Genomic DNA, 26751 nt, shown 5'->3' with positions numbered 1-26751 from the left:
CAAATCATCTGTCAAAAAAACTAGGAGACTCCATAGAGCCAAAACAATCGTGTAAAGGACAAAACTGGAGTTCTCACACTTCCTGATTATATAACTTACTGCAAAGCTACAATAATGAAAACAGTATGATTTTGACAAGGGTGGCAAGACCATTCAATGGGGAAAGGGCAGTTTTACAACAAATGACACCAGAAAAACCGGCTATCCACATGCCAAAGAAAGAAGTTGGACCATTACCTAACACCATATACAAAAATTAACTCAAAATGGACCAACGACCTAAATGTAAGAACTGAAACTATAAAACTCTTAGATGAAAACACAGGGCAAATGCTTCACAACACTGGATTTGGCAGTGATTTCTTGGATATTGCACCAGAGACACAGGCAACAAAGGAAAAGATAGACAAATTGGGCTTCATGAAAATTTATAAATTTTGTGCATCAAAAGCAAAAAAACAAACAAGCCAATTAAAAAATGGGCAAAGGACTTGAATAGACATTTCTCCACAGGAGATATACAAATGGCCAATAAGCATATGAAAAGATGCTCAGCATCACTAGTCATTAGGGAAATGCAAATCAAAACCCCAATGAGATACCACTTCACACCCATTAGGATGGCTATTTTTTTTTTTTAAAAGATAGTAATAAGTGTTGGTGAGGATGTGGAGAAGTTGGAACCCTTGTGCATTGCTAATGGGAATATAAAATGTTTCCGTGCAGCTGCTACGGAAAACAGTATGATGATTCCACAAAAAAACTAAAATAGGATTACCATATGATCCAGCAATTCCACTTCAGGGTATATACCCAAAAGAAGTGAAACAGGGACTTTCACAGATATTTGTATACCCATGTTCATAACAGCTTTATTCACAATAGCTAAAGGTAGAAGCAACCCAAGTGTTCCTCAGTGGATGAATGGATAAACAAAATGTGCTTTGTACCTACAATGGAATATCATTCAGGAAATTCAGGGGTGCCTGGGTGGTGAAATCAGTTAAGAGTCCGACTCTTGGTTTCAGCTCAGATCATAGGCCCTGCATTGGGCTCTGTGCTGAGCAAGGAGTCTGCTTGTGTTTCTCTCTCCCTCTCCCTTTGCCCCTCCCACTCGTGCTTTCTGTCTCTCTCTAAAATAAATAAATCTTAAAAAAAAAAAAAAGGAAGGAAATTTTGACATCAGCTACAATGTGGATAAACCTTGAAGACATTATGCTAAATGAAATAAGCCAGTCACAAAAAGACAAATACTATATGATTCCACTTATATGAGAGTCCTGGAGTAGTCAAATCCATAGAAACAGAAAGTAGAATGGTGGCATCGTCAGGGACCAGTGGGGAGGGGAGAATAGAGAGTTATTGTTTAATAGGTGCAAAGTTTTAGTTTGGAAAGATGAAAACAATTCTGGAAATGGATGGTGATGAGAGTTGCACAACAATATGAATGTATTTAATGCCACAGAATAATCTAATTAAAAATAGCTAAGGTTGGGATACCTGGGTGGCTCAGTCAGTTAAGTGTCTGCCTTCGGCTCAGGTCATGATCCCGGGGTCCTGGATCGAGTCCCACATCCACCTCCCTGCTCAGCAGGGAGCCTGCTTCTCCTTCTCCTCCCTGCTCGTTCTCTCTCTCTCTCTCTCTCTCTCACTATCTCTCTCACTATCTCTGTCTCTCTCTCTCAAATAAATAAAATCTTTTTTAAAAAATAGCTAAAATTATAAATTTTGTTATGTATATTTTATAACAATAAAACAAAAATTAGAAACAGACACCAGCAATAATAAATGGATGAATTGTCAAAAAAAATTAGGAGGAGGGCGCCTGGGTGGCTCAGTCGTTGAGCGTCTGCCTTCGGCTCAGGTCAAGATCCCAGGGTCCTGGGGTTGGGCTCCCTGCTCAACGGGAAGCCTGCTTCTCCCTCTCCCACTCCCCCTGCTTGTGTTCCTGCTCTCGCTATCTCTCTCTCAAATAAATAAATAAAATCTTAAAAAAAAAAAAATTAGGAGGAATTTAAATGTCCAAAAATAGAGGAACAGGAATGGTTACTTAATTACAATAACCCACTCAGTGGGATATTTATGGAGCCAGTAACACTTATTGATGGTGGCAACATGTAAAATGCCTATGGTATAGTGTTAAGTGGGAAGGAGGTAAAATTGTCACATATTATGATTGCAACTATAAATATATCTAGTGCAAGGATAAAACCTAAAAGGAAATATCAAAATGCTTTAAAAATTTGCATTAGAGTGATGAGATGACTGCTTTTTTTGGTCTGTTTTCCAATTGTTTTTGAAAGTAGATATAATAATCTTTAATGGAAAATGTATAATCAAAACTGAAAAGAAGGAAAAAAAAGAAAAAGCTTTTCAATAATTATTATTAAAACTCAATTTTAGTTATTATTTATAAAATCCAGAAGGCTGGATATTTTTGAGGCTTTTACAAAGTAATATAAATACCGAGGATGTAAGTAACTGAGGTTCCTAGAAAACTCTTGTTCAACTCTAGCCTCAGAAACTACTTGAGGATTTGGGTCACTGAGCAGAGGACATGGAAAATGAATCTTTGAAGAAAGAAACTTTTCAAGGACTGTCATATGTTTGACACTTCCCAGAGGCAGAAACTGCATGTTCAGAGAGATGCCTTTCTAGGTTAAAGCAGACTCACAGCATGGTAAATAGAGAGCCTTTAAAACTGCTCTCCCAGGGGCACCTGGGTAGCTCAGTGGGTTAAGCGTCTGCCTTCGGCTCAGGTCATGATCTCAGGGGCCTGGGATCGAGCCCCGCGTCGGGCTCCCCGCTCAGTGGGGAGTCTGCTTCTCCCTCTCCCTCTGCCACTCCTCTGCTCATTCTGTCTCTCTCTCTCGTTGTCTCTCTAAATAAGTAAATAAAATGTTTTTTAAAAAACTGCTCTCCCAAATGAGGCAGTGACTGCTTCTAAGTGGGTTATACTCAAAACTTAACTCTGCATTCATGTTTGTCTGGCTTCCTTGCCATCAGCTCATTGTCTTCAGCAAGTTTCACCTCTAACCCCATCCCACCACCCACTCAGGAAGAAGAATCAGAATGAGAAGGAATTGGGTTCAGATGGGGATGTTTGCTCTTTAGAAGAGAGGCACAGGGTGGGAGCAGGTGGGTGACTGTTCGCAGAACAGAAGCTGCAGCCACACCTCAGGTTGCTCAGCTCCTTCGTAGACTCTCCATGACCTCCCGCTTAGAACAGCTCACAGTGTCAGCTTCCTGGAAGATGGGGAGCAAGGGGAACCTGAAGAAGATGTTCCTTCAGCACCACAGTTTGCTTCTTTTTCACCCTGTGCCACTTTGGACTGTTCTGTTCTCTCATCAATCGTAGGTGGTTCGAGATCAGATCTCTCACTGCACAGTGAAATTGCGCCAGACCACAGGTCTCATGGAGTACTGCCTGGAGGTCATTAAGGAAAATGATCCTAGTGGCTTTTTGCAGGTAAGTGTCAACTAGTTTCCACTTCAGATTCTCAATGTCCCATGAAACTCAGTCTACAACGCCACAACCAGACTCCCAGCAGCCCTTGCTGAGCATGGGTCCCTCCACAATGGAACCCACTTTCAGGCTGCCATGTATATGTGGGCACCAGCAAAACTCTGCTAACTTCCTGGAAGTCTCTGCCACCATGTGCTACAAGATTGAGAAGTATATGGGCTTCTTAAAATTTGTTTTTGTTCATGTTTAATCATGAAAATGTAATTCCCTGTAAGTTCCTCCAAAGCAGAGTTACTGCCTTGCCTAAGAATTGGGTCCCTTTCCACTAATATCTTGGACAGCTTTGTCAGCTAGAAATGTCTAAATATGCAAGGCTTCTACCTTCTTGACAGTTCCTACTGGCCAGTGATTTCCCAAATTGAAGTTTTTTCATTCCTTGGATTTCTCATGATTTTTTCAATGTTGATTGTTTTAATGAGATGTGATGATGTCAGCTGAATTTTACTTATGTTTTGATCTCAATGATTAAGGGAGATTTTATTAAGGAATACATAGATTCCTTCCAATTCATGTTTTATCCAACTGGCCAAGAGTGACAAAGGGAGATTAAATATAAGAAATGGAAGAGTTCTCTATCAAAGAATAAAGTGATACAGAAGATGACAGGCTTAAAGTGTAAGAAATTCCACTTTTACAGATTACCATATGCAGCCTCTCTAAACTATTTTATAGAACTCCTTCCAAGGGTTGACAAAATACCCACACCTCCTATTAGAAACTTAGGGTTGTTAGTTCTACTAGGATTAACAGATCACCAAAATATTATTTAATGTTGTTGGCTTTTAGTTGATTAGTCATAAATATTATTAGCATAGGCAGGTTTATCTATTAGAGCACTTTACAGCTGCTAATTATATAGTGGCTCCCTCCGACTCACGAAAGCACCCAGATTTGCACGGGTGACCCTTGTCATAATAGGCTTCTCACTGCCTACATGGAGATAGGAAAGGTGTGAGTCCCAAAGTGGTTTGGTAATGCTCCTGGAGAGTGTAGGAGCAGGGTTCTGTGTCCAGTGCGGTATTATATTTCTTAGGCTGTGGTCTTTGATGTGATTAGATTTCTGACGCCCTCATAAGGAGAGTGCACCTGACTGAGGACCAGTGGGGGAAAGGCACGCTCACTCCCAGGATGACCACGGACTTCGACCTGAGTCTGGACAACAGCCCTCTACTGCAATCCATTCACCAGCTCGACTTCGTGCAGATGAAAGGTGTGTGCCTGCATCCCCCCCAAATAGAGCAACATCCCGAGTGGATACTGATGCTTGAAGCAGGATTGTGGCTTTGTGCCAGATTGCAGCAAACAAAAGGCAGCTAGCAGGTTTATAAATCACCTAAGAGGCGGGGAAGTAAATGCACATACACATCTGGTTAATGGTACAAAAATCTGGAGTGGCTCCTAGCTTATCACATAGAAACGTACCATTGTAGCCATGTGACCTACCTCTCAGAAAGCCAGATAAATCCAGATAAACTCAAGGCTTGCCTCCTTAAGAGTCTTAGAGATGTCACAAGCCAACATCAGGGAATAGCTGACATAAAAAAAGATAAGGAGATCACTGTACATAAATAAAATCTTGTTACAGAAAGTAACCCAGAAATATTGATATAAATCAAGGCAGTTCAGAACTGAAATGACTACTTCCACATGGATAGGTGGTGAGCAAATGGTTGAGCATAAATCAGTGGGAATTTGAGAGGATTAGAGTTGACTTGCCAATACTGGTTAGGAAAATGCAAGCCTGGTTACAGAAGGAAAATGAAGATTTGAAATAAATTTTAACTTTTTTAAAAATTAAATGTGATTTATGTGATTAAGGGATATGCAAGATCTCTTTGAGACTTTTTGGGTGGCTGGGGGAAGTGCAAGAACCTAAAATTATCTTAAGGAAAATAACTCTTTCAAAGAAAAATAAAAAACCAAACATGCAACGATCTTTTCATGGCAGTGTAAGTAATATCCATTGGAAAAATATTCTTTTTTTAACCTTCATTTTGAAATATTTGTACATTCACAGGAAGTTGCAAAAATAGTAAGGAGAGGTCCAGTTACCCTTAGCCCAGTTTCCATCATTGGTTCCATCTTGCATAACTATCATCTTACATCAAAACCAGGAAATTAAGGGCACCTAGGTGGCTCAGTTGGTTAAGCATCTGAGTCTTGATCTCAGCTCAGGTCTTGATCTCAGGGTTTTGAGTTCAAACCCCACATTGGGTTCTACACCCAACGTGGAGCCCACTTAAAAAAAAACACACACACACACGGGAATTAACTAACATTGGTACAATGTATACGTATCACTCTGTGCCATTTTGTCAGGTGTGTAGAGTCATCTAACCATGGCTGCAGTCAAGCTACCACCATAGAGACCTCCCTCATGCTATCCCATCATGGTCATATAGTCATACCCACATCCCTCCCCTCTGCCATCATCAGTCCCTGGCAACCACCTATCTGTTCTTCATTTCTGTAATTTTGTTATGTTCTAATCTTTTTTAAAATTGAAGAAATTGATTTGCTCTTTGCTTCTCCCAATTTAAGCAGCCACATAAAGGACTTAGAATTTAGTGCTTTAAAATTTTTGTTTTTTAAGAAAAATCTACATGCTTCCTTTTATCAGACAGAGAGAAGCACCTAACCCAGCAAGTCTTAGGGCTCTGCACTTATGAGTCACATCACATAGCTAAACTCATCCGTGTACCCAGGTACCTCTCTCACCCCTTTAATGGATTTTTGCACTTTTATTTTCACTTTTCTTATTTTTTGTTTGTTATGTATTGCTTTGGGATGTTGCCTTAATTGATTTTTGGAGTAGAGAGTATATAGATTGTTAATAAAAGTACTTCGTTGCCGTAACAAAAATGTTTAGCATTTTCCTGACTGTTTACCAAACCAGATACTCTCCTAAGTGCTTCACGTGGATTAATTCAATTTATTCTCACAGCCCTAGTAGGTATCTAGGGAAACTGAGGCACAGGAAAACTGGATAAGTTGCCTGAATTCACACAGCTAGTGAATGTCAGGGCAGGGGTTCAAAGCCAGGAAGCGAAGTTCCCGACACTGCACCTACAACTTCCGGTTTGTGCTAAAACATTAGTGTCTTATGAACTGGCTTCTTCGAGGAATAACCGAATTTCCTCTCTTAAACTTAAGAAATTTAACTTTTTGTTGCAGCACGTCTTTCTTGCTGTTATAAATGTTTTCTTAAACACCCCCACGGTGGTCTGTGAAATACAGCCATCTGAGTAATATATGGAGCCCCAGGTAAATCTCCCTCAATCAGCCTCTCTCTGGATCCAGTTCTCTCAATGAGGTAAAATCATTGAAAGGTCATGTCACAAATAGCTCAGAGGAGAAAATACATCGCAAAAGGGCAATGGAAGGGCTTTTGGTGGAAGGGGAAAAAAAAGGAGCCAACCCAATTAGCCTTGGTGATGCAGCAGGTAGAGGGGAAAAGCCTCGGGGCTTTGAATTGCTTTCAGCAGCTGACGGATCCCTCTCCTCCCCCATTTGCTGTCCTTCTGAATCATGTCCATCTGCCCAGAGTGGAGTCCAGGCCAGTTGGCAGGAGGGTAACAATTGTGTTGGAATGAAGAGGCCCTTCATCTGGTATGGGAACTGCAGGCTCACGTGCTGGGCCTCACAGACCCTGTTCCTAAAGCAGTGTCACTTGGCCGCTTCAGGCTGCCCGCAGACGTATGCGTGAACATGGCTGTGTGTCCACTCCACCAAAGTCTGTACACGTGGCCGAGAATGCCACACGCTCTCAAGGCCAAGACGCAGAACACACTCACAGCAAAAGTTCAGCCGGAACACAAAATGATCCCAAACAGATATTTACGAAGTTCATCTCATAGGCCATTTGGGATGAGACTGGATTATTCCATTTTCCTTTTCTTTTTAACACTTCATATTAATTTCAGTTACTGCTGATTAGTATCCTTCTGCAGAGTTAATTTATATGCTTTGCTTTGTGCTCGTTAAGTTTAATTAATTCAGTGAGAGACAAGTACACTTTAGACACTGAATAATTTTTATCTGTCAGATGTTTTTGATGGAAAGGAAAAGCCAAAAGGTCATGACACAACAGAACTTGACTGGCTGTAGTTAAGACTACTCCTACTGGCCTCTTTGATAGCTGTTAACATACACAGCTGGGCTGGGTGTAGTGTTAGTGTTTTTCCATAGGATATGCTTGGTCAGTTTAATACACTGCACTTTCACAGCTTGTCAGTAAAAATATCTCAAGAAACCGTACCCCCAAATCCACATAAGAATGGCCAAAATTTAAATAGCATTGGGAACAGTGCTAAAATAATCTGACCATTAATATAATACATGTACTTCAACATATGTTTCCTAATTATGCTAAGCAGATTACAGTAGAAAGTTAAAATATTTTCAAAGCTACTTAAAATACGCATTTAAAGTTCTGACTCAAACTAACAACAAAAATACCTGTTCATTCTTAACTGGAAATTCTAGCATCTCTCTGGTTTTGGAATTTCATCTCAGGTGCCTTTTTCTTTTCTTGATATCAAAGAAGATAGGTCTGTTACTGGTTTTTAAACTATTACCACTCAGCTACTACTCAGCAAGAAAATTATTCTCTTATGAGCGAAGGATTTAACTGATCTGCCCTTTCTGATTCTGCATCACCCTCAAGCAACTGAAATCTAAGTGGAAAATGCTGGTACCTTTGTTCAAACAGCCCCAGAAAAATATTATCCCAGAATTGTTTTAAGTATAGACAATTCCCAAGATTCATGAGTCAGTGCTGAGAAGAAATGCCAGCATGTTCATTCTGAACCAGGATATGACACAGTGACCGAATGCTCCCCGAAGCCTTTTTAACACATAAACCAATGGCTGTTAATCCCTTAAGTGCCTCTAGTCACCTAAGAACACATTTATCTTTATGAACTCATGTCAAATGTAAGAGCCCTGAGTATGCACCAAGGTCATGGGCAAGGTCGGTGTGATGTGAACAGACCCTCTTATAAATCATAGAGAAAGAGCACCCAGGGGTTTGGCAGGGATGGGGATGAGCACACACGCTGACTCGCATGTCATCTGTTCATGCACATGATCCGTTCATGGTTTGGAGACCTGCAATGCATGTCCTCAAAACCCACGTTCACATTTCTCTGTAACAGTGTACTAATGAGAGCTTTGCAGAAACGGCTTGTTGTTCTCTAAAGTATAAACTTTCCTAAGATGCCACTGTGTTGTTCAGCCGCCACAAAAAGGAACGACGGTCCACCAGGGAACATTTAGACAAGATGACTCAGGAGAATTGCATTCTCAACCACCATAGCTCTTGTGGTGAAATATTTCTTTCTTTTCTTTTCACAATTTTTAAAGTATGGTTGACACCCAGTGCGTCACACGCGTGTCTACACTGTGTGCAGACAACACAGTGATTCGATAAATCGATGCATTATGCTATGTATGGTGAAATATTTTGTTAATCTATACCAGCAAGTCTCGGGGAACTTTATCACTCACATTACAGGAAGCAAAAGGAAACATGCCTCTTGGAATGAGGTGTGGGGACTTCCCTCCAGTTCACTATTATCACACACCCGGGCTGGAGAGGCAGCATGGTGCAAATATGCACACAGCCCCTGGGGCCGGCCTGCTGGGCCTTGGACGCCGGCTCCGCCCTGGAGTAGCTGTGAAAATTGTTTCCATTTCCTCATCTACCAACTAGAGCTGATAACAGCACTTGTTCTCGTGGTGGGTGCTGTGAACATCACGTGAGTGACGACATGTAGAACCTCTCAGCACACTGCCAGGCACTCAAAAAGCACCACCCACCATTAGTTTCCACGCCCAGGGTGGGAGGCCGTGTGTCCTTACATGTCCCCGCCACACTCTTGGGACCTTTCACAGAGGAATCCCTCAGCGTGGTGAGTGTTGACAATCGGCAGGATTTGGGAAAAAAAATTAAATGAGTACAAAAAATGTAAGCTATACTTTGAACGAGAATGGCCTTTAAAAAGGTAAGACATTTGAAAACTTTCAGAAGACACTGTTGCAGAATTTAATTTTGAGCTGAGGCTCGAGTCCCCTGCAAGGAAGTCGGTAAGAACGGTTGCCCCCTGCAACTAAGGAGAGAATTATTAGCCTGAAGCTTGATATTATGGGCCAAAAGAATGCTAAGCAATAGACTTCTGATCAGGTCAGGAGAAACTGGTTCTTTAGGAAAAACAAAGACGTCCAAGAATGGTGGTGAAAGTGTTAAGATTAAGACAGCTACGGCAGCTCAATGACAGAAGTTTCAGTAAAATAAAAATTTCTTAGAGTTCAGCCCAGGAACTGTGATGCCACCCATTTCCAAAACACAAATAATAAGTTGATTTGAAAATACTTTGGATTCTTATAGACCATTTATTTTATACCTAATAAAGTGAAATAGGATAACATAACACCCACTATAAAATCCGTTTTTCTAAAATGTCAGCCTTAGTCTTTGTCGAAGATGCTGTAATTTTGTCACATTTGCCTTTTATAGGCCACGTCACTTTGGGGTAAATAAGGAAACAGAAAAAATAATTCTGAGCACATCAAGAAATAGATTTAGACATGTAAATGTCTCTATAGTCCTTCATTTTCGTTTCTCTCTCTCTCTCTTTCCCTCCCTCTCTCTCCATTCTCTCTCCCTCCCTCATTTCACTTTTTTGTTTGTTTAATTTAAGTTCTAGACAATATTAAAATCTGAAGATTATGAGTGGTTAGACTTTTTATTATCTTTTTGGTCTTTTAAAGTGTATCCACTGAGGACTTACAAATGAAGTTCCCATGTTTTAATTACACATGACACCATGTATTTCAATTAATCTGTTAATTATACCTATGCCTATACAAGGAAATTTGAGTTTCTTATCTAAGACATTGCAAGCATTTGCATGATTCAAGTTGAAACCATCTTGTGATCTTATTCTTTGATTTTAAAATTGATGAAATGTAGACTTGCCTGAGACATGAACAAAGGGAAAATGAAGATTGATGGGGGAGCTAATGAAATAAAGAGAGTCCAAGGAATAGGTTGTTTTATGGTAGGTTCTGATTCATAAGGACAGCTCAGAGCAAATATCCCCGGGGAGAATCATTCCATGTCTCTAGAAGCCCTTTGAAGAATGGTTTGCTTAAACTCATCATAATTTACTCCATAGTTAATATGTTAAAATTTATTATTTTTATAAGGGAAAAATGTTTAATGACCAAGTGGTTTCCTAATACGTGATGACCTGAGGTTAACCCTCCAATTACAACTCTTAGGTGATGCCTGTTTATGGATAGATGATCATTAAGAGTAACGTCTTCTCTCTCCTCCCCTTCCCATCCGATCCTGTAGTCTATTTCTTGAACAAGGCAATGAATCTATCTCCTTTCCTCCAATTCTAGATGTTCGGGGACCTCTGAGGCTATAGAAGCCACTCTTCTCTCATAAGACCAACTGAACCCTATGCCATTGAAATCTGAAACATGATTTCCGTCCCTACACTCACTACCTCCAATTATCTGGTCATAATTTTGATTTTGTTATGTTTGCCTAGTAACTCCAGCATGGTCTTCTTTTTTTTTTTTTTTTTGTATTATGTTATGTTAATCACCATACATTACATCATTAGTTTTTGATGTAGTGTTCCATGATTCATTGTTTGCGTATAACACCAGCACTCCATGCAGAACGTGCCCTCTTTAATACCCATCACTAGGCTAACCCATCCTCCCACCCCCATCCCCTCTAGAACTCTCAGTTTGTTTTTTAGAGTTCATCGTAATTGTCCAGCATGGTCTTCTTGTATCAAAGTCTTTTCTTAAGCATAATTGACCTGCCTCACCTTCGCATCTCTTGTGTTCTGATCACTGCTATTGCTCTTTAGCTTATCCACCATAGAACCTGTTTCCTAAACTGCTATTAAATATACCATCTTTGGGGTTGAGGTGATGGCAGGGAGCAGATAATTTGATGAATGACACAGAGTCCAATTTCGGTACAGCATGCCAGGTGTTCCATAATTAACATTTGTTCGTTTAAATGTCCCTGGATGCGGCCCAAACTGTTCTCTCCTGTTGTTAAAGTGCTACAAAAATAAATTAATGGTTTGGTGCTAAAAAAAAAAAAAAAAAAAAATTTTAAACAGTTGGTAAAAACACTGCTCCCAAATACATACATTGAGTTCATATGTTAGGAACTGGGATTGTTCGGTACCTAACAGTTCTATGTCTATGTGTCTGAAGGCTCAACCGCTCTGCAGTTTGAAGTAATAGAAAAGACCCCCAGCACAAAATGGGGACAGGGGCATGTTGTGACCAGTAACACTGTGGCAGATTCTCGCCAAGTCACAAGGACACCTTGACCCTCCCCTGCTGGGCCCCTTCTGCTCCCATACTACTCTCCAGGCTCACAGTTGGCTGTTCTGCACCTGCAGAGAGTGGACCTGGGCTAGCATAGCTACCATGAAAGAATGAGGTCAAGTTCCTCAGAAGTTTTGAAATGGAGAAATCACTGTTTTTATGTCCTTTGGACTAAGTTCTCAAAAATCCACTGTTGCAGCTACTTACGTGCACAAGACCTTGAGTAGAATCACTGGTAAAACAAACAAACTGCTCAGAATAGGCAGTTCCAAGTTTATACACTGGGGGCCAAGGCTCAGAATAAATTTTATGATACATTTTTCAGCCATGTTATGGGTTACATGGGCTTTAGTGGGCTGGGCTGGAAACCCATCCCACATTAAAATAGTTCCCTGAAGTATGATGTCTTCGGTGCTCAAGGGGGTGAGAACAGAGCAATTGTCTCCCCAACAGTTAAGGTAAGAAGTGCCACCACGAGTTTGGGAAAAGGCAGCACAGCAGCTCAGGACCCAGTCCCACTCCTAGAGACTCTGGAAGGGATCCAGTTCAGGTCCCCCATGGGCTAGCTACTTAGTCGAGCCACGTGTTGATCAGGGGGATGTTTCTCATTCCAAGATCCTGAAATGTTCGCAACTCAGCAGAAGCCAGGGTTACACTAATTTCTGTTTAGCTTCCTCTCCAGTCCCAGCAACCCCCATCCTGCAGCTGGAGGAGTGCTGTACTCACAACAACAGCGCCACGCTGTCCTGGAAACAGCCACCCCTGTCCACGGTGCCTGCCGAAGGCTACATTCTGGAGCTGGATGACGGCAATGGTGGTCAGTTCCGGGTAAGTAGAGCATCTGCTACTTGTTAACCAAAGCCAGGGACCACCTCAGAGGACCCATTGTGGGGTCTCAGGCCAAGCTTCCCCACCTCTCCTGAGGCCAGACCATCCTGGCAGGGTCTGCCTGCCCTTCAACTGAGGCCTGCATTCTCCTTGAACCGTCAAAGATGGACAAAGGAGTCTCTGAATAGAAACTGCCCTCCCCTTCTGAAGAGAAGGCCCATGCAGGCCACAAGCTCTGCAGTCCAACTGCTTGCACTCAGATCTGGACTCCACCATTTAGCCATGTGACTGCCCATTTTTCATTTCTTTGAGCCTTCAGGACCTCATTTGTAAAATGGGGGTGATATTAACACATACCACATGCATTGTTGTTAAGAGTCAGTTAGATAATCCATCATATAAAATTCTTAGCATGCCAGGATCCCAGACCCCAATCTGGTTAGTATCCCACCAGAGAGTTATCATTTTAAGGCTGTGCTTTGAATAAAAATTATTTTTACTCATTACATCAGCATAATGTTGCAGAAGCCTACAGCTAAAGAGGGAGGCACATGCCTAACCTATGCTAAAGATGCATTATGCTACAATTTATTTTAAGCCTTTGAAATGTCATTCTTCCTCCCGCCCCTGTTTCCTCCCCCTTCCCTCTGCACCACGATAAAACCTATACTCCTGTGACTCTGAGTGTAATCTTTGTGACAGTTCCTAAAGTTACCAGTGGAGTTATAGACACAGCATAGTGGTCCCAACCACCCAACCAGTTTTTACAAATCATGCTGATGGATAAAGAGCTCGGTAGATATAATAATATATGTGTAAATGCCAAATTAATAATAATAAGCATAATGCTAACTATAAGCACCCAATTTTAATTTTTTAAACCCTAACCACTAGTAATTACCATTCATTAAGGTACCAGGCCCACGCTAAATATAAGGTACAATGTTCAACAGTTTGCACACATGACCTCCTTATATGATCATCCTAGCAACCTCATAAACTGGGTATTATTGTCCCCATTTTACATATGAGCAAACTGAGACTTAAAAAGGTCAATTAGGGGGGCGCCTGGGTGGCTCAGTTGGTTAAGCAGCTGTCTTGGCTCAGGTCATGATCCCAGGGTTCTGGAATCGAGTCCCACATCGGGCTCCCAGCTCAGCAGGGAGTCAGCTTCTCCCTCTCCCTCTGCCTCTCCCCCTGCTCATGCTCTCTCTCTGTATCTCTGTGTCTCAATGAATAAATAAAATCTTAAAAATAAATAATAAAGGGCGCCTGGGTGGCTCAGTTGGTTAAGCGACTGCCTTTGGCTCAGGTCATGATCCTGGAGTCCCGGGATCGAGTCCCACATCTGGCTCCCTGCTCAGCAGGGAGTCTGCTTCTCCCTCTCCCTCTGCCTGCCTCTCTGCCTACTTGTGCTGTCTCTCTCTATCTCTGTCAAATAAATAAATAAAATCTTTTAAAAAAAAAAAAGGTCAATTAGGGGTGCCTGGGTGGTTCAGTTGGTTAAGCATCCAACTCTCGGTTTTGGCTCAGGTCGTGATCTCATGGGTCGTGAAATTGAGCCCCGCAACAGGCCCCACGCTCAGCAGGGAGTTTGCTTGAGATTCTCTCTCTTCTTCTCCCTCTGCCTCTGCTCCTCCCCTCCCCATGCTCTCACTCTCTCTCTCAAATAATAAATAAATAAATCTTAAAAAACAATTTTTCTTAAGTCCATTAAATAGCTTAGTATCCCACAGGATTTGACTCCAGATCAGGCTCCACCAAAATGCTTGCTCCTGACCACTGAGTGACACTGCATCCCTCACCCCTCACAAGGGCCGGCATTAAAGGGTGGCCTGTTGTTTGTTGCCCCTCAGGAAGTGTATGTTGGAAAGGAGACGATGTGCACCGTGGACGGTCTTCACTTCAACAGCACATACAACGCTCGCATCAAGGCCTTCAACAAAACAGGAGTGAGCCAGTACAGCAAGACCCTGGTCCTCCAAACGTCTGAGGGTAAGGCCCTTCAGCAGTATCCCTCCGAGCGAGAACTGCGAGGCATCTAAAGTGGCTGGCAAGCCCGGAGGTAACCCCACCACTGCCCACATTCTGAAGTGTTTCCATGACTTGCTCTGCATTCTGGCACAATGCCGCTGTTCCTCTCCTGCCGTTAGAGAGCCCATGGTATGTGGATGTGATCAAACCAAAGAGTCCACAGCAGCAGTTCAAATGGCCTGGGGCGTCGGCTTCCTTTGATAACACTCTAAATAAGCTGCAGTTGAAGAAGCTGAAAAAATGAAGGCCCGAATGTCCCCCCGGTGTGTGAAACAAATGTATCTAGGCTCTAGGGCAGGCTCCCTTTCTCCACGACACACATCACTTGCCAATTTTACCCAGGTGATTCTAAATTGCTCTGTAGTGCTTGCCTGTTTCTGAGGGTGGGGCCGAGGTTGTTTCCAGCTGTGGATTTGTGGGACTGAACATGTTTCCGAGGGGTGTGGGGTGCTAGAGCTGTTCAGAGAGGGCCTGTCGGCCACTCCTGGCTTACCCAGCGCGGACCGCTTCCATCTCACGGCCAAAGCCGAGGCCGGCGGCACCAGGACTGAGGCTTCCTGTGGGCACCAAACAGGAAATGACCAGCAACTCCGCATTACCTCGCCATTTTCACCTTTGCCTGTCCCTCTAGGCTGGGTTAGGCCACCAAGGGCCCCTGTACAAGGTCAAGCCCCAGAGAACTTTCACTTCTTGGCCATACTGTACATATTTTGGTCATCAGAGTCAAGCCATTCCTCTCGGAAGAGGGGCTTGCCTTTGATGACCAGATATAACCTCTGAGGATTTTTACATTTTCCTTTTAAAAGCAATTACAGCACATGAAATTAAACCTATGAAGAGGTGATTGTGGTCGGTGCCAGAGCATTTTCAGACCTTCTGGGTGTCATTTTAATCATAGAAGTCACCCCCACTGGCATTCCCCATAACTTCCCTCTGCAGAACCAAGTGTGTTGATTTTGTTCAAATTCAAGATGTTAGCTCAAAGAACTGTGGTGGTGTTTTGTTCCCACTTCCCACAAACCTTGGCATGCGCCAATCACCCTTTAAATGGTTCACATGGTTAAAAACAAGCACAACTTCAAATCCCACAGCAAGGTTGACAGGCCCCTAGCCGTAAAAACCGTGCTTGGGGAGCAGTGGTAAGTCTGTGAGGGATGCTATTCAAAGAGAAGGATTCGCAGAAGGAAACATGCCCGCACGACCTATTTCCCATCGGGTTATAGGGATGCGGTAGCTACAGCCTGCCGAATGACCCCTTTAGCAACTTCCCTCTGGGATGACCTCTCTGCTTGAGAGCAGTTGCCTCTTTTCCCGAGTCCCATGCTAAACGCTAAAGCCCTCCAAGAGTTGCCCACATGCCATGCAGAAGGCCCTTCATGAGGATGGCCTCGCTTCCCACGTGCGTACCAGGCGGTTTGATTGAAGAGTGAAGTGCATGCCGTCAGAGCAGGGAGACAGTTTGCAGCAATGTTGCTAATATGTATCATGAGACCTACTATTTCTATTCATAATATATCATGGAAATCATATTCTTCCGCTAAAATCAGTTACTAGCATAGCAGCTTGAGCATTCATGTTTCTCTTTTCATCCTGCAGGAGGATGTAGTTTCTCAGTTTCTCTCACTGTTCATAAGATTATGGTGTCTAATAAATTACAGGATTGGAACTGCGATCCCTGGTACCACAGTCACAGAACTGGGGGTCATTTTCTAAACGAAACTAACGGAACAAGTCCTCTTCCAACAAAGAAACTGTACTGTAGAAATTAATTTCCTCCATGAATTTTATATATTGTGTACAAATATAAGGTATGTATCTAAATACAAAGAAAACCTTATCATCGTGTAGATATATCAGTATTCTCTGTTACTGCACAGAAGTGATTTTCTCATGATGAAATAAAGTTCACACACATACTTTCTCCATAACTTTGGTTTGTTCTATTTGTTCCTCCCTCATTCTAACACATTCACATGGTGAGACAAGGTTTAGAAAGCAAGAAAAAATATATAATGAATAGCTAATTAAAAAAAAAGATTTGATCAATCTTGTAACAATAGAGAAAGCCTATAGAATTAAAAAATTATATTTTTTTTTTGTTTTTTTAGAAATCAGTGAGAAAAATGCCACTGACAGGGTTTAATACATTAACTGAACTTATATAATACTCTATTAATCTTCCTTCCTACAGTTCCTGGAAAGGTTTGCTCTGGAAGTTTGTTTTCTTTGCTGCTCTTGGGGATGGCGTGGCGGTTCATTTCGGCTTTTCTACTGTAACAAGATGTTTTGCGGTCTTCTTAGCAACGGCTAACCCTTTCCCAAAGTTCGAAACAAATGTCTGTATTACAGAAGGGTCCAATTCATACGTGATAGCAAGTCTCACTTGTATGTATATGCATTTAGTCCGAGATTTAAACCACTTGTCACTTATATTCTTTGAATGATCATAAAACCATCTGCTGACTTAAAGGTGACATTATGCAGGGAAGATCAGATGTCCACGTTGTTATAAACGCTGATCATTTTTTCCAGAAGCAGTTCTGTTTGTTTATCTACTTACTGGGCCGTGTTTGGTAAAGGCTCACTGTGTGCTACACCGTGGGTGGAGAGGGGTGAGCCGATGTCCCCCTGCTTGGATGAGCTCACAGTCTAGGAAGAGAGACAGGCCTTAATAGACACACAACTAGTTACATATTTTCAAGTTATTATTACCACTGTGAAGGAAGGAAAGGAGACTAGCAGGAAGACATAATTTGTATCTGGGAATCAGTCAGGGAAACAATGAAAAATAATTTAATTCAATGGAAATTATAAAGAATGTGTTATTAAAAGGGAAAAGGAAAGGAAAATGCATTATCAGATGAGTTCAAGTGTGATTAGTTCCCCGAAAGCAGAGTTCTTGGGAATGTACCTAAGACAGCCATGCACATAAAGCCAGTTGCCGATGTCAACCAAATTACCCTAACTTAAGAAGAAATATAACTGTAAGCAATTAAGAATCTTAATGAAATTTTAAAATGAGGCCCACAACCCCAGTTGTATATAGTTTTAAAGTAATCCATTTAATAGCCATCATGGCTGTGTCACAAGTCTTTAAAACCATCTGCAGAAGAATATCCATTATGTAACAAGGCCTTCTTCCCACATAGTTCTGGAGCTTATTCTGTCTGGAGACTCTACTCCTGAAAGAGAATTTTTTTTTTAAGATGAAGCTGAGAACATGGGGCGCCTGGGTGGCTCAGTTGGTTGGGCGACTGCCTTCGGCTCAGGTCATGATCCTGGAGTCCCGGGATCGAGTCCCGCATCGGGCTCTCTGCTCGGCAGGGAGTCTGCTTCTCCCTCTGACCCTCCTCCCTCTCATGCTCTCTGTCTCTCATTCTCTCTCTCAAATAAATAAATAAAATCTTAAAAAAAAAAAAAAAGATGAAGCTGAGAACAGAATAGGAAATTTTCCTATTTATTTTTCCCTATTTTCCCTCTACCTATCTAAACAGACTTACCTTTTTCTTTTTCTTTAATCTGGAGAGAAAATGAAATAGACCAAAGGTAACATTCCTGGGGCTCAAATAACTCACTATGACTATTAGCTGGCTGAAAAGAGAGGGTTTCTCTCTGATCCCCCTCTCAGGGAGGGGAATGGCTTCACACAATCTTAGCAGAGATGGGAGTCCTTCAGGGGAGTGAGAACATGAAGAGTGGCACCTTTGAGTTTTTCAGTACTCTCCCACACAAATCTTTGTTATCTTCCTTGGACAAATTCTTAGAATTGGAATTACCAGACCAAGAAGCATGAACACTTTTAAGGCCCTTGATCTGTGTTTCTCAATTGCTTTCCAGATAGATTTTATACCAGAAATGTATGAATCATTCCATTTTTTAAAATCATCTTAATTCTGCTATTTAGAGTTTAATTTTGACTAACAAGCAGCCCCCCTAAAAGTAAAAGTGTCCCTAAAACAGGGCTTTTTTTTTTTTAATTTTATTTATTTTTTAGAGAGCGAGCGAGAGAGAAACAGCATGAGAGGGGAGAGGGTCAGAGGGAGAAGCAGGCTCCCCACTGAGCCGGGAGCCTGATGTGGGACTCCATCCCAGAACCCTGGGATCATGACCTGAGCCGAAGGCAGACGCTTAACCATCTGAGCCACCCAGGCGCCCAAACAGGGCTTTTTAAGTTTATATTTTCATAGTAATCATATTCTGATTGCTTTACATCTAATAGCTACATGTAATAAGTTACAACATATTGCAGGGAAAATGAATATGATCCAAAAAGGAGGGAAGACTTCCCAGAGTATAGAGAGACAGACGGACGGACAGACAGAAACCCAAACACAAGGAATAACTGTATGCAAGGCAAAAACTTCAAAATCGGCCTTGAGCTGACTATGATAACGAAACCTCATTCATTTAAAAACATTAACTGATCACCTCAGTTGTGTCAGGCACCGTGCTGGGCCCAGGATCATGAAGATAATGAGGCATGGCCCCTGCCCTAGAGCTTATGGGCTCCACTCCTCCTCCTTCTTGAACTCCATGGCACCTGACTCAGAGCACCTAAAAACTATGGTACCTCACCTCTCTAGAACTAAGATATCCACCCTGCAATCTAGATAGTCATCTTACAATCAAGAAGTGACAATGACCTCTGACTGGCAAAAAAAAAAAAAAAAAAAAAAGAAGACAAAGTTCAGGTGTAGACACTCCTGTGCTGTCCTTACAGCAGGCCCTCTGATCTCCCTCAGTTCTTGCTTATTCTTACTATATGCATGAGTCCACTGAGCTCATGACCCACTTGGGAAGACCACAGCAGACTAGGAACATCACATTAGAAGAGAGAAGAGAGACTGGTGAGCAGGGAAGGTAACTAGGAAAACTGAGAACAGAACCCCCCCACACACTAAAAAGTCAAAAGATAGCGTTGTGTGCGGCTTGTGTTCTGATTAAGACCTTGTGTTCTGATTAAGAAAGAAAGCATACAATGAATTGTAAAAATATTTCCATCTAACATTTAGAAGTCAGTATATTACCTGGAACCCTTGGTAATGGGTATTAGGTATATCTCAGAAGGCTTTATGGAATCACAATACAAAATACAGTCAGAAAACTATTGCAATAAACTCGGTCTCATTTTGTGTCAAGCTTCTAAGAACTTTCTTCGTTGTCCACTAAAAGATTCCATGAAAAATGACAGCCAGCAAATATTTTTAAGGATACTGAAATCCAGTAGAAGAACTGTATAAAAACTATCCATTCTATGTTTCACCATAAGGTCCTAAAGAAAAACCAGGAATTTTTTCTGTTCACCCTAAAACAGCTATAAAGACTTTAGACTATACCTCTGTGCCCACGGCTAATGCAGTTGCTATTCAGTTGCTGCAATATTCCAGATTTACCCTGTGTATTAATTTCCTTTCGCTGCTATAACAAATTACTACAAACTCAGTAGCTTAAAACAACCCAAATGGATCACCTTACAGTTCTGGAGGTCAGAATCCTAAATGCATTTCACTAGGCAAACAGTGAGGTATCAGCAAGGCTGCATTCCTTCAGGTAGTTCTAGAGGTGAATCTGTTCTCTTTCCTTTTGCAGCTTCTAGAAGCCACCTGTATTGTTGGCTCACGACCCCTTCCTCCATCTGCAAAGCTAGCAATGTAGTGTCTTCCAATCTCTTTCTGACTCTGGGCCTCCTGGTTCCCTTTTATAGGGACGCTTGTAATTACCTTAGGCCCATCTGGATAATCTCTCCAACTCAAAATCCTTACCCTATTACATTTGCAAAGCTTCTTTTGCCATGTAATGTAACAAATTCCAAGGATTATAGGACATGGACATTTTGGGGCAAGCCATTATTGCACCTACCACACTCTAGGAGGAAGTATTATAATTATTATCTCATCCTCCCTTTGGGAAGATTGAGCCTTTGCGAGGTTAAGTGACATGTCAGACCCTGGCCTTCCAGCCTGCACTGCCCAGCACAGTGCACTTCAGTGCTGACATTAGAAGAGTGCTATTTGCACTCAGCTAAAAGGAAGGAAATAGGGAAATCTATCCTAAGTCTGTTTACTAAGTGGGTGAAAACATCTTGTCCAAATGAAGCAGCATTATGTAGCTGCCTCATGTGTTCATCCAGAAACCCCAGCAAGAAATGGACTCTAACACTTTCAAAGAGTCATGTTAGAATTTTGGTGAAAAAAATAACATTCTTCCTTTAAGAAGGAGGTGTGAAGAGGCTGTCCTTTCCAGCCTCAAATCTAAGCTCCTACTCAGGTCCTGTCCTTTTCTTCTGTCTCTGCATCTCCACTTTCTCACCCACCCACTCTCCCTCCCCAGGGTAAGCATTCACCTAGAGAGGCCCTTCTCCCCTGTTGGGCTCAGAACATGCTCTTGGCTTGCAGTGACAGGTGGCTGCTGGGGAAAGAAAAGGAATGTCAGAGCCAGATCTGCAAGGTCCTTAAAAGACCCTACCAAGTGAGGTCTGGGACTTGGAGCTCTGTTCTGGTTGAAACCACAGAGCCCTTTATTGGCAAAAGCTTCAGCCCGCCAGATCTCAACCGTGAGGAAACTGGAGAGAAGGTAAACAGTGATAAATGGAGAATCAGGTAAACAGTGATAAATGGAGAATCGGGCTTTAGACAAGATGTTCTCAAGCACCGTCTTAGTTGAATGTCCACAGGAATCACCTCCCTAACACTTCAGGATTGTCTTCCTTAATGACAATAAAAGGGTTAGGATTCTTGAAATTACATCTTAGAAAATGCTTTCTAAAAGGGGGCATAGAAGATGTTATTCATAAAATTAAAATGCTTATTTTCCCCTATTAGACTATCAGCATCACACTACCCCTTCCAATGTGATAGCTCCTTCTCCCACACATTGAAAGAAATAACCCAAAGAATATTCTGTGGTATAAGCAGAATATGGCCCCAGCATAGCCCCAGATGCATCTGTCCAAAATCTCTTTGCAGATATTTTATAGTGATTTTGGAGCAACGTAAGTACTGCACTCTTAAACCCTGATGTAGTAAACCACCCCCGCCCAAGAGAAGCTGTAACCTTGTGGGGGGAGGTGGGGAAGAACCTCATCCAATCTCAGAAGAACAACAGGGAACTCCTCTGCTCACCACTCCCCATGACCAAAATTCCAAAGGGGAGGATGATGCGTTGCTTTTCAATCCCTACCACCCCAGTCCACAGAACTGCTCCATTTAAAGAAAAGATTCACCCTCACTCAATATGGCTCAGGATTTAAAGAATGATATTAGGTTCATCTGCACAAACCTTGGTCACCCCTGAGACCACCAGAATGTGCCCACAGCCCGTGGCATAAACTTTACTTTTTATGCATTTCCAAGGCACAAAAGAGAAGCAATGGCCTTGTCACTTCCAAAATTTTTTCCCCCGGGAATTAATCCTGCCTGGGTCCCTATCCTGTTCTACCACAGCAGGCAGTGTGACTTGGGATGTGTCCCTTAACCTCTCTGGATTTCAGGAGTTTTTATTTTGTTGTTGTGTTTGGGGAGAGTGTTGGGAGGGGTTTCTTGGTTTGGAGGGGGGTTTGTTTTGTTTTTATTTTTGTCTCTAAAACTATAGACTTAGAGCAAATAACCTCCAAGTTCTTTTCAATTTGTACCCCTGGATTTCTTGTATGGTTTCTCTCTTCAAAATTACTGCTGAAATCTGTTAACTGTTTCAGAAAATGCTATAAACAGGAAAAGACACCTCCTGCCTCCTGCAAGGGTCTTAATAGGTCTTAAAGATCTGCCTATGATACAGAGAATTCAACACTAATAGAAAATAGTTGATAAAGGATCATATAGGGAAGAATATACTGTCCACCAGAGATCATTTTTCCTATGCCTCTGCTTTATTTTTCCTGATTCAGAGCATCAGAGCTCCCAAAACATTATTTAGTTAGAAGAATGTGCATTTCCAAGACAAAATCCTCAAGGTAGGTAAATCATACCTGAACAAATTTGGGTAGATTTTACAAAATCCAAAGTGAGAGGCATGCTAGTTTTCAGAGCCCAGAAAAGAGGGATACTCTGTTCCTTTTAATTTTGACAACATGCTTGACATCCCAGGGAATTTCCTGAATTTTTCCATAGAACTGAATTGGATCCAGACCCTATCTTTGGTTCAGGGGAGTATGCTTTGCTGTTGACACTCTGGGGAACAGATGAGTCCTTTGGAATCTGTTGTATCTATTTGAAATGCAAGAATTTTTAGTTCTTCTGATGGTACTTACTTATAAATAATGCCATGGTATTCTAAATTGGAGTGGAGGATTTGGTGACAGAGTGTGCAGCTGTCCCAGGGGTGTTCAAGAGACTATTTCTTCTCTTAAAAGGAATTTTTGCAAAACAGCTTTGTTTCTCACTTCTCAACTGCAGTTAATGCCACACTTAAGAGAGCTTAAAATTCCACCTTTCATTGTAACTTATGTACCCGTTGGACGTAATTGTGCCTTTGGACACTTATTAGGTCATTTAAGGAGACTCAGCCTCCTTCATTCGTCTCTGTAAAATCTTCCCAACAGAAGCAAATTATTTTACAACTGGTTTATAATTGAACTGAAACTCATCTTTAATGCTGCTTGTGCAGTTCTTACTGACATAATCTTGTCTTACTGGGCTTTGAAATACAACTGTCTTGCTGGACCAGCACCCAAGGGCTGCCTGAGTTATAAAGCCATTCCCGAGCAGACAAAAAGATGACCAAGAATTCTACCAGTCACAAAGAAAGCTGCATTAGCATACGCTGTCAGAAGGAAGCCCTGTTGGTTTGCTTTTTCTCTTTGAATTCCAAAAATAACACCTCACAGACTGGTGAGGAATATTTCCAAAATATTCTACCACACCACAGAAATCTTTCGTACTCAGTACATGTTGGAATCAGTCAAGAAATTCTGCCCCTAGAAGATTTTCTCTAAATTATTCTTTTTCGTATGGTCAGCTCTCTCTCCAAGTTCCTGTTTCCTAGCTGCTCAGTTTTAATACAACGTCTGGCACATGGTAGTTGTTCAATAAATGTTAACTAACAAACAAATAAAAGAAGTATGTACCGTTAGCCAAACAGGAGTACATCACCTAAACATCCTTTTTTCACCTTGAACCCAAAAGTCAGTAAATAATAAGTGTGATCCCCAGCTGACCTTTGTTTTGATTATTTTTGATGGCTTCTTTTAAGCATAGGCCTCGACTCCAGAATCCAGCCAGTCCCGAGTGGAAAGGGAAAGCAGTCTAGTCAAGGGCAAGAGGAAAATGGTAGCCATTGACCAAGTTGTTGGAAAGTGTGCCTTGACACATTCCCATTATGAGCACCGTCCCCACCCCAGAGTTACAGCTGTGCCTAGAGTGACCACACCAGTGTTCAGCTGGCATTCTACTACTCTTCCCATTTGTCTTCCTTAATAAGCTGCTTTTACTCAGCAAAACTGTTCAGCAGACAGGATCACTGCATGTCATGAAACATGACAGGACATTCAGAATCTTTTAAGGTGCTACTTGTCTTTCTCTAGTGATCTATACATTAAAAATTAATAATAGTGATCCCAAATATTAGCTATGATCTGAAACATAGCTTTTGTATCATGTATTTGGCGGAGGTCGGGGGTTGGGGATAAACCCTGTTCCTATTTGTCTTGGCTCAGAGAACGTTAATGACTGAGAAGCCTTCTCCAGATCTCAATATCTCAATAGTTGTGCTTTCAAGGGGAGGTGAGGAAGTGGGATGTAGCCTTCCTGCATCCATATGTTATATGGGTATAACATAGAATATATCCATGGGTAGTTGTGTGTATGTTCATTGTGAGTTGTGTGACTTGACTAAACCAGGGGGTGGGAATACTATACCCAATCTTGTCTTAGTGTCTTTGGTTCATGTTTTTTAATATGTCCAGTGGGGCAAGACAAGGAGAGTTAAGATTTGAATTTCATAGCATAGAAACAGGGCTGGAAATAGATTCTTTTTAGCCCAGAAAAGGGAAGATAATAAAGGGGATTGGTGACTGCTGTCAAATACTTGAAGAACTAGTGATCTTGGCCCCAGATAGTAAGGCTACAGTTGACGAGTGGAGTTCCCAAAGGGAATATATCCAGATGAATATAAGCAATAACTGTAAATTGGACGGGACTGCCCAGAGGCAATGAGTTCCTCAACCCAGGATATTTCAAGGGGAAGCCTGATGAGTGCTCCTCAGATGTGATCAAGCGTCTTCCTCTGAGACTCCTGTAATCTAAGATAATATCAAGTAACATAGATGATTTACAGGCAACTGACCCAACATTTGTACTGTGTGCCCATGGGGGAGGGCATAAAGGGGCACTGCTTATTTAGTCTGGCTGGGATCAGGTGGAAAACACTCTCCCTCTCATAATTCATTTGGAAAGTTTTCATGATGAGGTAAGAAATTTTTTTTAGGAGCTCCTTAGAGAAAATGGGGTAAGAGCCCAGCTGAAGGGGATGGGAGGCCATAGGTGGTGGGGGAAAAAAAAGATGGAGATGAAATGGTTGGATAATGTGGGTATTAAATAAGCTTGCCTGAAAAGAGGGCATAGTTCAAAAGTGAGAGGAGTCAAGGAAAATTGGGTCATCAATAATGGATCCACATAAAAGACTAAAAAAACAGTAACTATTTTAGTGTTGAGTTATTAATCCCATGAATAACCACAGCTAACTCTCAGCCCCCGCCCCACAGAGTGGTGCCATCACCAACTCGGTACTCAGAATAGGAAAGGTGAGTATGTTCCATGATGGCTCAGATATGCTCCCCAGGGTCTGGATTCAGTATACATCTCTTCATTGGTTTTCAGATGATGACTTGAAGGTTCAATATACTCTAGAATTCATTTCACTATGTATGTCCTTTCCCTTAATTTTTAAAGCAACAAGTATTTTCAATATAATGAATTGATTGCTACCACCTGGTGAAAAATACATTTCCAAGCAAATTCTTGTTAATAAAAAATCTTTTTCTGACATGTATATGGCCTTCTCTCCCTAAATGAAGCCCGTACCAGTTTGTGGTGCTGTGTTGTGTTTCAAATTTCCCGTTAAACTAAAAGACTAATTCCCCCTTGAGACAATTATAATAGGAATCATTTCTGATTTGCCATTTTTGAACGAAGAAATGACCACATATTTCATGTCATCCAAATTATATGAAGTTTAGGTAGAAGAAACTTTGAATATATTATTATTGGGAATACCACACCTTAACTCCATTAAGTAGCAGTTCCTTTTCTCTGAGATCTTTTTCTAATTTTCTTTAAAAAAAATTCCCCAAGGATAAAAGTAAAGCCTGAAAAGCTAACTTTAATATTGTAAATGCAGAAATTAAAATGGGGCTGACTCTCAGCAATATTCAGTTAAAACTAGCCAATGGCCTTGTTCTGAGCTTTTCAAATAGGATCATGTTACATGCACACACTCCAGTTATTTTGGCTTGAACATGCCCACAATAGCATTTTGATAGGACAAGGATATGTTCAACATGGAGAAGCATGCTGACAGACTCAAACGAGAAAAATATTCCCAGGAGCATCCTCTGGCCACCAAAACAAAATTATTTTTTCAATGAAAAGATAATTCCTTGGCTTTGGACATAGAATATTACTATCATGCCATCTCTCTTTCTTAAATTATTATTGTCACAGTGTGTTCTAAGAAGGTCCTGATTGGTAAAACATCCATCTCTGACCAGACCACCCTGCTGCCTAGAACCAGCTATTGTTTGACAAAAGAGAAAGGAGTGATTTTAGTAATTTAGTGATCTTCATGCCAAACCCAAGTATCTGAAAATAAAGACATTTTTGCCACCCACGCACCTCACCACGGCCCCACGGACCGTTTATTATTAGAAAACCAGAGCTGTCCAAGTGATATCCCTGGGGTCTGATCCTAATTCAGAAACAAAGGTAAGGATCCTTCCCTGATCACTTGTTCAGCCCTGTCTTCCTCTCCTATTCAAAGAGCAAGTGTGGACTGTGTTAGGATAG

The 26751-nt window shown here is 41.6% G+C and overlaps 1 protein-coding gene across 11 annotated transcripts in view; it reads left to right on the top strand.

Moving 5' to 3' along the window:
• Positions 1 to 26751, top strand: part of TRIM9 (tripartite motif containing 9) — a 110706-nt gene that overhangs the window by 71985 nt on the left and 11970 nt on the right. For 6 of the 11 annotated variants that reach the window (XM_045900839.3, XM_064571045.1, XM_045900835.3 and 3 more), the window contains exons 4-7: positions 3359 to 3469; positions 4583 to 4736; positions 12564 to 12721; positions 14578 to 14716. In XM_045900839.3, the coding sequence (XP_045756795.1) occupies positions 3359 to 3469; positions 4583 to 4736; positions 12564 to 12721; positions 14578 to 14716 (562 nt within the window). Of the gene's footprint in view, positions 1 to 3358; positions 3470 to 4582; positions 4737 to 12563; positions 12722 to 14577; positions 14717 to 15561; positions 15593 to 26751 lie in introns of all 11 variants that reach the window. The other 5 variants (XM_045900837.3, XM_045900841.3, XM_045900834.2 and 2 more) reach the window with 2 other exon arrangements.

This window comes from Mirounga angustirostris, unplaced genomic scaffold (genome assembly GCF_029215605.1).
Source record: "Mirounga angustirostris isolate CCGP_5_RB_7025 unplaced genomic scaffold, mMirAng1.0.hap1 SCAF_9, whole genome shotgun sequence".
Taxonomy (NCBI): Eukaryota; Metazoa; Chordata; class Mammalia; order Carnivora; family Phocidae; genus Mirounga; species Mirounga angustirostris.
The sequence above is the reverse complement of the archived record's forward strand: the minus strand, read 5'-3'. Positions and strand labels throughout refer to the sequence as shown.